The sequence below is a fragment of the Arthrobotrys flagrans genome (assembly GCF_004000055.1).
Source record: "Arthrobotrys flagrans strain CBS H-5679 chromosome Unknown unitig_0, whole genome shotgun sequence".
Taxonomy (NCBI): domain Eukaryota; kingdom Fungi; phylum Ascomycota; class Orbiliomycetes; order Orbiliales; family Orbiliaceae; genus Arthrobotrys; species Arthrobotrys flagrans.
In genome coordinates, this window is record NW_027137550.1 from 3,523,624 (window position 1) to 3,535,371 (window position 11,748).

At 47.6% G+C, this 11,748-nt stretch overlaps 6 protein-coding genes across 6 annotated transcripts; 5 read left to right on the forward strand and 1 right to left on the reverse strand.

Annotated features, from left to right (window-relative positions):
- Positions 1-180: 180 nt before the first annotated feature.
- Positions 181-625, forward strand: DFL_004082 (uncharacterized protein; the record flags this gene model as incomplete). Its single annotated transcript, XM_067633118.1, has 3 exons — positions 181-190; positions 260-470; positions 535-625. 3 exons carry the CDS (start codon positions 181-183, stop codon positions 623-625), a joined length of 312 nt encoding a protein of 103 aa, XP_067491319.1.
- Positions 626-1,162: 537 nt separating this feature from the next.
- On the reverse strand, positions 1,163-1,854 carry DFL_004083 (uncharacterized protein; the record flags this gene model as incomplete). The annotated part of the gene is made up of 2 exons (XM_067633119.1): positions 1,163-1,476; positions 1,533-1,854. The coding sequence occupies 2 exons, from the start codon at positions 1,852-1,854 to the stop codon at positions 1,163-1,165; spliced, it is 636 nt and encodes a 211-aa protein (XP_067491320.1).
- Positions 1,855-2,543: 689 nt separating this feature from the next.
- Positions 2,544-3,670, forward strand: DFL_004084 (uncharacterized protein; the record flags this gene model as incomplete). Its single annotated transcript, XM_067633120.1, has 5 exons — positions 2,544-2,547; positions 2,623-2,709; positions 2,771-2,852; positions 2,916-3,441; positions 3,521-3,670. 5 exons carry the CDS (start codon positions 2,544-2,546, stop codon positions 3,668-3,670), a joined length of 849 nt encoding a protein of 282 aa, XP_067491321.1.
- An 876-nt stretch (positions 3,671-4,546) lies between these two features.
- On the forward strand, positions 4,547-5,785 carry DFL_004085 (uncharacterized protein; the record flags this gene model as incomplete). The annotated part of the gene is made up of 4 exons (XM_067633121.1): positions 4,547-4,808; positions 4,883-5,004; positions 5,101-5,229; positions 5,303-5,785. 4 exons carry the CDS (start codon positions 4,547-4,549, stop codon positions 5,783-5,785), a joined length of 996 nt encoding a protein of 331 aa, XP_067491322.1.
- A 909-nt stretch (positions 5,786-6,694) lies between these two features.
- DFL_004086 (uncharacterized protein) lies at positions 6,695-9,008 on the forward strand (the record flags this gene model as incomplete). The annotated part of the gene is made up of 6 exons (XM_067633122.1): positions 6,695-7,017; positions 7,090-7,117; positions 7,180-7,249; positions 7,314-7,724; positions 8,081-8,106; positions 8,163-9,008. 6 exons carry the CDS (start codon positions 6,695-6,697, stop codon positions 9,006-9,008), a joined length of 1,704 nt encoding a protein of 567 aa, XP_067491323.1.
- Positions 9,009-9,447: 439 nt separating this feature from the next.
- DFL_004087 (uncharacterized protein) lies at positions 9,448-10,671 on the forward strand (the record flags this gene model as incomplete). The annotated part of the gene is made up of 2 exons (XM_067633123.1): positions 9,448-9,756; positions 9,820-10,671. 2 exons carry the CDS (start codon positions 9,448-9,450, stop codon positions 10,669-10,671), a joined length of 1,161 nt encoding a protein of 386 aa, XP_067491324.1.
- Positions 10,672-11,748: the final 1,077 nt, after the last annotated feature.

The following is an 11,748-nucleotide window of genomic DNA, read 5'->3' on the forward strand; positions in this document are numbered from 1 at the left end:
GTCCGCTCGCTTGCTATTTAATCCAGCTTGTTCCCCCGCCCTTTCCTTCCTTCTTGCTTTTGGTTCCCTTTTTTCTAACATATTTGCTAAACAACCAACACGCGTCTACGAAACCTCAACTTCCACAACCACCTAAAAATAACCTTTTTTTTTTTTTCCTAAACCTTCAAATCTATCAACATGACTGGACGTACGTATATTACTATTACTCTTTAATACACTGTCGTCTTCGGTATACTAATAGATGTCTTTTATACAGGCGGAAAAGGTGGAAAGGGTCTCGGAAAGGGCGGTGCCAAGCGTCATCGAAAGATTCTTCGTGACAACATCCAGGGTATCACCAAGCCTGCCATCCGTCGTCTCGCCCGTCGTGGTGGTGTCAAGCGTATCTCCGCTATGATCTACGAGGAAACCCGTGGTGTCCTCAAGACCTTCCTCGAAGGTGTCATCCGTGACGCTGTCACCTACACGTAAGTTTACTCTTCCATCTCATCTCATCTCAACGCGAACGCGTTCTAATTCTCTTTCAAACAGTGAGCACGCCAAGAGAAAGACCGTTACCTCCCTCGATGTCGTCTACGCCCTCAAGCGCCAAGGACGTACCCTTTACGGTTTCGGTGGTTAAGCATATCCAACATTACATTGCTTGGATTTGCTTTTCGCAATTGTTCTTACTTTCCTCCGAGTTTCCTTTTCACTATTCTCTATTAGAAAGCGAGGCATGTTTTGCTCACGTCTTTTGCTCAACGGGATGTAATGTCATGACCAAATAACAATTGACGAATCTTACAACTGTACCCCCTTCTCATCCCTTACTATTGCTACATAACTCGGTCGGGATATTTTTGCAATTGCGTGGAGGGTGTTGCACAACTTTTTTCCATCTTCGTTCTGTGTATTGCTATAGCCTCTCTTTTTTCCTTTTGCCTCTTATTCTGTTATTATAGGGCTGGTGGGCGTTTTTCACATCAAGGGACTTTGGTTATGATCACACGAATAAAGCACTAGTTGCCAGAGAATCGCTCCGAATTTGACGCTTTCTCGTAAATCACGTAGTTTCTATAACAATCCCCAAGTGCACGCTTGCTAGTCTAATGCATTCTATCCAAAATCCAAGTTCTATCCAGTACCTACTGAAGTTCTCGTATCGCATCTTGACAACTCATCCTGCGACCATCTTGATCTTCTCCAACGCCCCATCCACCCCATTCGTATCCACCAAGACGTGTATATGCTCCACGGTCCTTACGCTCTGCAAAGCGGCCCAGTTCTTGAACCACAGGACCTTTTCCTTCGGTAATCCCAGCCGGTCTATGAAGATCTTGTTTACGTATTCTACGATTATACGGCGTGATTCGTCGGTTACGTCTCCCGAGACAGGGTCGACGGGGATTTCAGCTTTGGTCCAGATGACGATGTGGATTATGCCCGGGGAGACGCCGTAGGGCCAGTCGTTTAGGAGGATCTTTGTGTCTTCTGCAATTTTATTATTACATATGATTGATATTCAAAAGAAGGGAGGGGAATATTACCTTCATCTTCAAAAGGCACCGAACTCCTCGCCACCAACTTTCCTTCCCAGAATAATCTTTGCGAGAGTATGTATTTTAACACGCTACCGTATTCTTCTCTTGTTTTGGCACCCCATTCGAGGTAGCGTCTTAGATCACCGGGACGACGTTTCAGGTCCTCGAGCCGGTTTTCGGATACGATCGACCGAAGGTCGGACCAGGTGTGCAGCTTGAAGAGGTGTTCGGGCGTGTTGAGGATTTCTTGGTCTTTGAGGGTTGGGATGTAGACGTCGGATTTGGGCTGCGGCGAGGGGATGGTGGAGATTGGGGTTTTGGTGGTCATTTCCGTCTTTCTCTTTCTATATCCAAGTATTCCTCGGGTACTTTATGTACGGTGCCCGTATTCATACAAGCGGTTTATATTATACTTGAGGAACCGGAGGAGATGGGAGAAAGAGCGATACTTGTGGATATAATCCTCTGCTTAGGAGTACTTGTGGCTACTTCGAATTACATAATTCGGGTCCAGACGTTTGTCGGCGGGTCGGGCTTACGAGGCGGCTCCATTCCATATCAAATACACCCTATCGGATTAATACTTTGTATCAAGTACCATCATCGCCAGAGCTTATAATATAATAGATGAATACCTGATATGGACAATCGAGTACTTCTCGTTCGATTGGATTGTCGGCAGCCGAGGAGCCTGCATCTGTTCGGGTGCCTGAATGACACAGCTAATAAGCTTCCGGCCCAACAAACCTGCCGCACCCAAACGACTTTTTTTTTTTGGCCTAAACGGTCCAGCGGGAAGAACAAGGGTCTGTTAGTCAGTTCGGTCGTAGCTTCTTCGTACCACCCATGGGACTGAACCACCCTCGTGGCATCTTCCCAATAAAATCTTTCCTATCCTCCTCCTCCTCTCCCTCTTCTTCCTACCCATTGCATTCCCCCATCATCTTCTTCCCCTTTCACCACACCTCCAGATCGGAAGATTTACCGATTTCTTCTTCTCCTTGAAATCAGATCACAATGGGTAAGGCGGAAGAGCAGATTGCATTGATCTCAACGCCGCTCCATGGCTTATACATCCCCATGGGATTTTTGGTAGTTGGAACTGCGATCGTGAAGGTCGAGTGGATCGGGTACGCCGTTGTTTTGGCTGTTACTTTGGCTGTGTTTAAGGTCTACCGTGGATGTGAGTTATCTTCTCTACGTCCCGTATGCGTATGTGTCGTAACCGATGTCCATATCGATAGTTCCACGGAAGGTCCTCAAGCCGGATGTCTTCCAGGAATTCCAATTGAAGGAGAAGACGGAGTTGAACCACAATACCGCCATGTACGAATCAATCTCCTTTCCGTACTATATAATTTACAATATAAAGTACTGATCGAATAACAGCTACCGCTTCGCCCTCCCCGACGAAAACGACATCCTCGGCCTCCCCATCGGCCAGCACGTCTCCATCGCCGCCACGATCGACGGTAAAGAAATCGCCCGATCCTACACCCCTATTTCCTCCGACCTCAACAAAGGCTACTTCGAACTCCTCATAAAATCCTACCCAACCGGTAACATCTCCAAATACATCGCCAACCTCAAGATCGGTCAAACCATCAAAGTCAAGGGTCCCAAGGGTCATTTCAAATATTCCAACGGACTTGTAAAACACTTCGGAATGATCGCCGGTGGAACGGGGATTACACCCATGTTGCAGATTATTAAGGCGATTCTGAGGAATGAGGATGATAGGACGGTTTGTGATTTGGTCTTTGCGAATGTTAATGAGGATGATATCTTGTTGAAGGAGGATTTGGACGAGTTGGCGGAGAAGGAGAAGGAGAGGTTGAGGGTGCATTATGTGCTTAATAACCCTCCTGAAGGGTGGACCGGTGGTGTTGGGTTTGTGACTGCGGATATGATCAAGGTGAGTTTTTTTTTTTTTGCACCTCTTCTACTAGCGTATGTGTTATAATGGAGGCGCTGACGATTTGTGATGATGATAGGAATGGTGCCCTGCTCCATCTCCGGATGTCAAGATCCTGATCTGCGGACCTCCACCCATGGTTTCTGCGATGAAGAACCACTGTAAGGCATTGGGATACGAGCCAGCCAAGCCAGTTAGCAAGTTGGATCACCAGGTGTTCGCCTTCTAAATGGTATATATCGGGGGGAAAGACTAGATGGAGTTCCTGTAGACACTTCTTAGAAGGATTAATTTGGGATATCCGGACCTTTGTGTGGGATATAACCTAGGCCGAGGGGGGTGAAAAGTTTGGTGATCATTGGTAATGACGAAACGCTATATAGAGATTTTAATGATACTCTAATTCACAAGTACCTACTTCTGTGTGGCTAGAATAGGATTTGGCAACGAGATGACGTAGGTTGGTTGCATTTGTCTTTTGGGAAGCGCAAAGGGGCCTGATACGATATGATGCTCGGCCTTTCGAGAGCGTGTATAAAAACGCCAACGTTTTCTCACCGCCCACCTTCATCTTCTATACACCTCACACGTCGCGTCTTTCCTACAAGAAACATTGCACGCTCGCACCACCTTCGGGCACCATCACCACCTCCACCGTGCACCGTCGTCCTTCCCTGGAGCTCTAATCTCACCGAGAAAAAGCGTGGTAAGCTTCTACATTGGATCGTTGATTTAGCTTTCATCGAGCTCCTACTATTGAGATATCTTCTTCTGCACGTCTACCCTCGTGTGGGGAAGAGTGTGGTCTCAGCAACGGTTTTTTACCTGAGCTTGGTGGCTATACTTTTCTCGAGATATCGCAGTCAAGGAAGATATCCACGGCGAGATGGTTGATGTATTTCTTCAGTGAGACCGACATATCCTCTTGCATAGTGTGCTAGCTCCGTTACGAATGAGGTTCCGTAGAGAGCACAAGCATATCATCTACGGAAATATGGCCCGTTGCATTACATCTTTGGAATGGCATTCGAGAACCATGGTGGACACGGTTCTCAAGAAATACGATGAAGATATACAAGCTGGACCGGATTCGATAGGGGATTAGATGGATCCGAAATATAATCGGTACAAGTTGCTGGAATGCATTCTTAAGGAAGCTACTCCCAAAGGGGAGAGGATCTTTGTCTTCAGCATCTTCCTGGCGATTGCGATCCCAACGGTGTTCAAGGAGGATGGATTGCAGTATTTAAGTGATATCGTGGAGGCTGTTGAGCAATATATACGCCGTGTGGGGGAGGGTTTGGAGACTGTTTGGAAGAGTTTGAATGGTTCGGCGGATTCTTTGGTCGTGCAATTGATAGTTCCAGGTAAGGTCTTCTTGATTTGAGATATGGTATGTATACTGCAATTGGGTTGGCTTATATGATTACTGGGAGTGCAGTTTATAGAACGGCCGGTACTTGTACACCTGACAACCCCTCAGCATTTCAAGACGGGGACGGGGGTGTCTTACCCGGAGTGAGCAAGGGGCGAGTATTCAAGTATCGAGATTTTGGGTTGGCGGTAAGTTATTTCTTTAATGATATGCAAAAAGGTCATGCGGCAAAAATGGAGGGACGAGCACCATTCACTAACAAATATTGGCGGGGCCGGTTGAAGGTGCTCTCCAGGGATAAGTATAAGTGTACGGTGACAGGCAAGTTTGATACGGACGCGGAAACAGGAACAGTTTATAAAGTCGTACATATTATTCCGTGGGGACCGGATTGGAATACTTCCCGCTCTAAAGTATGTATTCGAGTGGAAACACCGCCGCGGGGGGGTAAGATATCGCTAACCTCGATCACACCGTGTGCAACAGGAAACGAGAAACCGACTGACCTGGAATCTACTGGACATCTTCACTGCGAATGGCTCTGGCCGTCTCTCTGATACTCTGTCAATGAACTTGGACGAAGTTGGTAACGGCCTGACTTTAGATCGGGAGGTGTACCGCCGCTTCGAAGGTTTACAGTTCTGGCTTGATTTCGAGACGGAAACTGAGGCAGATTCTATATATACTGTTGAAGGAGACACCAAGGGCATCTTTGGGCCCGGCGGGATGCCCCCTGATACAAGAGTATATTTGGGGAAGGGTCGACATGTAGACCGGCGATTGCTCGATATCCATGCAAGGCTTTCAAGAGTTTCCACGGTTTCTGGAGCTGTTAATGTAGCCAAAGAGTTTACTGGAAAGGGGGCTACGGAATTCGTTGAGCATGGGCCGGATCATAAGAGCGTCCATCCGAAGGCTTTGGAACTGAAGCTGCTATCGATTAATGAGCTTGAGAATAAGAACCCGTAGTATGCATACTACCTTACCTGTAGTAGCACTTTCGAGCCTCTTACATGATGTTTAAAATGTTTGTGTTGGCCTTGTTGCATGTGGATGCGGTCACATTCCTGCAAGATCGATAGGCACAAATGGAGACATCCCGGATTGGTTCAAGGTTCTGTTCCCTGCAGCCCAACAGATTCTGGATGTCTTGGTTGGTCGGCGGCATGTGTTCGGGAGGCCAGCCGACCCTGATATCGGGCAGGTCTTGTGGTTTTATGGACCCAACCATTTCATCATACAACCTCGAAATCAAACCTGTGAATCGAATACGTCCGATTCCCGCGGTTTCACCTTCCAAATTTGCATATCTTCGTACCGGTGCTTGTGCATGAAAGTAACATGAAATAAAATAATAAAATAATAAAATAACCATTTCAAAAGAAGCCTGTCGCCGAAAGGACTCCGCACTAGTATTCTATACGGGAACGGGTTCTTTTTTGAGTATAAAATTTAATTTTCTTTTGTTCTTTATGCGCGAGACCTCGGTAACTAATGCACCCCACCTGCACCTGTCGCACTGGGCAGGCAGGCAGGCAGCTGGCTTGGATTGATGTCTGTCCCTGACAGCGGCCTCTTTTCCATCTGCTCAGATGATACTTATATCATAACTGATTCCCTCCATCCCCCCCGGATTCTCCATGTTCGTATGATCCTACCATGGCCAGCAACTGTTGATCCAATCTAGTCCACTCGCACTAGTCGACACTGCAAACCCCGCGATTTCGTCCACACCTACCGAAAAAAAAAAAAAAAAAAGTCGAAAACCACCAGACCCTCGTTTCCACCCCACAAACACCGAAGGCCCACCACCCTCGCCTTCCCTAACTACTCTCGACCACCGTTTATAACAACCCCGCATATACCCCGATCCGAAGGATGTTCTACCACCTCACAATCTTCATGGCCGTCTACGCCCTCCTAACGCTAACCCTAGCCCTCCTGGGCACGGTCTCCAAACTGGCGGCCTTTGCATCGAAACTTCTCATCGCATATATGATCATGTGTTTCTGTGCGCTTTATGGTGTTGCAGCTGCCACTGTGCTCAAGCCGTTTGGAAAGAATGTGGCGTTTACGCAGTGGACTGTTGGGAGGTTGTTTAGGTGGACGTTAGGACCGGCTTTGGGAGTTCAGTTTGAGGTTGAGAATGAGGATGGGATGTGGAAGGATAGACCGGTTGTTTTTGTGGGGAATCATCAGTCGTATGTTGGGCATGCTCATCGGGGGGGTATTCTGAGAGGGATTGGATGCTGATTGATGGTGATTTTGAATAGGGAATTGGATTTATTGGTTCTTGGAAGGGTATGGTAGCTACGAATGACTTGAGGGGGGAGGCTACGATGCTAACTTGGAGGTGTTTACAGATATTTCCACAGTATTGCAGTGTCAGTGCAAAGAGCAGCTTGAAGCACACTCCGTTCCTTGGCTGGTTCAGTACGTATCGTCCAAGATACCCAAGCTACCGACTTAAACTGACTTACCGGTACCATGTCTATAGTGCAAGCCAGTGGTGCTATCTTCATCGACCGTGCGAACCGTACCTCCGCCCTCTCCGCCTTCGACAACGCCATCAAGCAAATGAAAGCGAACGGTCAATCCGCCTGGATCTTCCCGGAAGGTACGAGGTCATACAGCACCGAACCAATCATGCTGCCGTTCAAGAAGGGTGCATTCCATCTAGCGGTACAAGCACAAGTTCCGGTTGTCCCGGTTGTCATCCAGAATTATAGCCACGTGTTGAATTTGAAGGATAAGACATTTAGACCGGGGACCATTCGGGTTAAGGTTTTGGATAAGGTGGAGACCAAGGGGTTGGAAGGGACTAAAGAGGAGATTGATAATTTGGTTGAGAAGGTTAGGAATGATATGGTGAAGGAGTTGGAAGCTATGGGGTTGGGGGATAAGAAGAGTCAGTAGATTTTTGCATGGTTAGAAGGAGATTTTTAGATCTGAGGAGAGAATGGTAGGTAGAAGACGATGGGAGTTTGTTTAGACGGTGCTTTCGTGTATAGATGCGTTTTTCTTAACCTTTTCATACCCTATTCGTACTCTTTTCTCTCTCTTTTTCCCGTACTTGTCATTGTGGTCGTAGAGCAATTTTATATCATGCATTTTCTTTATAAACGGGGGCGACTCTGTGTTGGTCGTGGATTTCGGCGATTCATTAGCTTTCGCTTCTGTCACCCTTCTATTTTTATTTCTTTACACTCGGAACAGACAACATAGAACCCCGGATGCCACTGATAAGATGGTTGTTGAACGTAGAGCCCCTGTGGAATACACCTGAGGAGGTAAGTAAGTCTTCATCTGCAATACTCTTCGAAACTAACGGTCACATATCTCTTAGTTCAACGAGGCACTAAACCACCTCCCCACTCCAACCCACGAGAGCATCCTCAAATTCCACCGACCTGATGACCGAAAACTGGCACTAGGCTCACAGCTCCTCCAACACTTAATCGTATGCCGATACCGTCACATTCCGTTCCGCGATGTCTGCATCGTAAGAAATTTCGGCGGTATAGCAGGCGGTAGACCGGTATTTATCGGTAGTGACGGAGTCGAAGGCCTCGAGTATAATGTTTCTCATCATGGGAGTGTAGTTGGGATTGTATCACGGCTATTACCGCCTGAAGATGATGGGAATGGAGATGAAGGAGGTGGAGTTGGATTTGATATACTGGAGTATGAGAAACGACCACATTACGTGGATGGGACTTTGGAGGCGGTGAAGGAGTGGGCGGAGGGGTTTGGGGATGCAAAAGTATTTACGGGGAGGGAGATGGGGGTTATTGATGCCGCTGCTTGGGGCGGGGTAGACGAACAGGGGAAAATGGAGGGGGTGGTTAAAGCGGTGCATTTGAATTGGGTGGTTAAGGAAGCTTATGTCAAGGCTGTGGGGACGGGATTGGTTACCGATTTGACGGCTGTGGAGTTTGAATTGGTTGGAGTTGGAGGAGGAATTGAAGCGGGGCAGAGGATTGATGATATCGAAGTTTGGATCGGAGGGAGGGAGAGGAGGAGGGCTGCGGAATGGTATTTTGAGGTTGAAAGGGTGGTTAGGGATGGATTGGAAGGGGGGTATTGTTTGGCTGTTGTGACGAGGGTGGAGGGGTTAGACGAGGGGGATAGGAAGGGATCGTGGGAGTGGTTGGAGTATAGAGGGGATATATTGCCGGTTATACAAGCTTAGTCTCGAGACTAGATCTATCCAATACTACGAAAGATAAAATATAGATCGATCAATAGAGGAAAGCAAAGCTAAGTCATGTGATCTCGAGCCGTAGCAACACAGGGTGCGTGTTGGATCTGGTGATGCGCTATGACGACATAAATCCAACCCTCTGCAAGAGCTGGTTGTAGTCAAGACAACTGGATCTTCTGGCGATGACATAAGTACTCTGTTTCCAGGCCAGTAGTACTATCCCACTCTGCAGAGTTGATGTTAAGTCCCTCCAATCTACCTGCCTGGAACCTTCTTCTCCTCACCACCACGTTTCACAAAATCAACCATTCGATATCACTCCAAAGTTTGATATTCGATATTATCAATATCGATATCATCCTTTCACTTTTGTTAAGCTACCACAAAAATAACCTTCAAATCGAACATAAAAAAAAAGCCTCCAAAGATGCGGCTCCAAACGACTCTACTGCTTCTTGCAGCCCCCCTTGTAACTGCGAACACTGCAGCAGAAGAGTTCGACGAACGATATGAGCAGATGAAAGCCTTCGTTAGCGAACTAGTCTCCGGCAAACCTCCAAGTTTTACTGAATCGGTCTACTCTCGTTTGCACTCGCTTTATACCCAACCTACTATTGTTGCTAGAGCTACAGACGCTGCTGCCGATGCATACGGTTCCTTTACCAGAGCCGCGACAGATGTTATGATGACCCCCCCACCCGCTATAGAGAGCTACTTGCAGATTGCCAGTTCACAGGTTTGGACCCATATATTCTTGAACAAAAGTCCATGTGATATAGGCTAATTGCTTGTTATATAGATCGCTGCGGCTGTCTCCGAGGCTTCGGTGGCAGTCTATGGATCAGAGGCCGGTACCGTCGAATCTGCCACCTCCAAGATTGCTGAAAAGTACTCTGAAGCTGCTGGGAAGGTTTCGGCTGCTGTCTATGGTCGTGAACTCTCGCCAGCTGAAAAGGTGCAGTTGCAAGTTCAAGACGCTCTTTCCACTGCCAAAACACGGGTTAGTATTGCGATTTACGGTACACCCAAAGGGAATTTCCAAAAGGTCACCGAAACTATCGGAGAAACGGTTAGCCAGGCGACAGACTATGTTGGAAAACGTGCCGCCGAGGCTGGTGATGCCGTCAAGGAAGGTGCATCTGCCGCTGGTGAAGCTGTCAAGGAGGGTTTTTTTTCGGCCAGCAGCTATGTTGATGACTCGGCATCATCGGCGTCGTCTGTTGCATCCTCTTTGAACTCCAGGATCAGTGATCAGGTCTCTGCTGCCTTTTACGGAAGGGAAAAGACATATGCACAATCCGCCCAGGCAAGACTCGAGTCTGCATTGGAATCCGCGAAGACACAGCTCAGTGAGATGTTTTATGGCACTGAGCTGAGCTTTGGAGAGAAAGTTTCGATTACATTGGCGGAGACATATGCTCAAGCGACGGACGTAGTTGGCGAGAATGCAGCAGCGGTTACTTCTGTCGCTGGATCGATTGTCAACGAGGCCAGTAAGAGTATCGAGAGTGCTGCTAGTGTGATTGGCGAGAGTGCATCCAGTGTTATTAGTGGGACTTCGACACCATTGGCAGATTCTGTTGCGAGCGCTGCGTCGAGTGCTACGGAAAAGGTGAAGAGTGCGGCACAACGGGTTCGGGATGAACTTTAGGGACGATCTCTTGAGCTCTGATCACGATGTTTCTTTTTTGTTGGAAAATCCCCGTTTCTTATTGATTTTTTTTTTCTTTTGACCGAGGGGTATGTTTTTTGTTAAGAAGAAGACAATGCATCGTTTCTTTTCTGTTCCTAAGCTTTCTGTGCTTTTTAATCCTGTATTGTTTTATGTGGTACATGGTATGGGGTTTTCTGCACGTTCTGCGATATCGATATCTCCGCTGCTGTAATCGGTTGCACTTAATGTAGGGTTTTGTTATCAGCGTATCAGCACCTGACTTTGAACCTTTGACCCGGTCATTCCATCCAGGCTTTTCTTTTGCCCTGTTTCTTGCAGAATGGACCAACCACAATTTCGGGCCTCGCATTTTCGAGTTAAATTGGACAGCGGGCAAGGACCCGTTTAACTGTTTCAAGGAGAGAGCGGCCGGAGGGGCGGTAATTTTAACATTGAGTGCCGCATGTACATAGAGGGTGAGGAATGCTAGTTAGGTCAACTTCATTAAGAGAATTTAAATCAATGTGGGGACAGCAAGCACCCACGTTCTCCCACATACACGAGTGTATACAATGTAATGTACCTGCCCGTGGGGTGCATATGTACCCAAGTATATTACATGTAGATATAAGTATCTGTAGACGGTATCAACATGATGTTAGTTTGGCCAAGTGTCCGTAGACGGTATCCAAGGGCGTGCGGGTGTTGCCTGATGCGTTGTTTATTGTTTTCGCTTATCGCCATAACAAGCAGCGGGCTGCACGGCACTAACAGCTACTGGGTTAGTCACCGATAGCTCCCCTGCTGGCGGGCCCTCTGAGCTGGCTGTCGTAGGGAAATAGGGAAAAAAGGTGGTCAGAGATAGATGGCATGGCATGGCATGTGCTTGCAGGCAGTCTTCCGACTACCGCACAGTCAGTATGTAATGTATTAAGAGGTGAGGGAGAAAGTGAAGTGAGGTGAAGAGACCGGGGGAAGCAGTCCAATGCATGGTTCGCCAGGGAAAGGAAAGGAGCGAGCCAAAGAAACCTGCCGGCTGGTCTGCACTCTGTTGCTATGTACTCCGTAGTCATC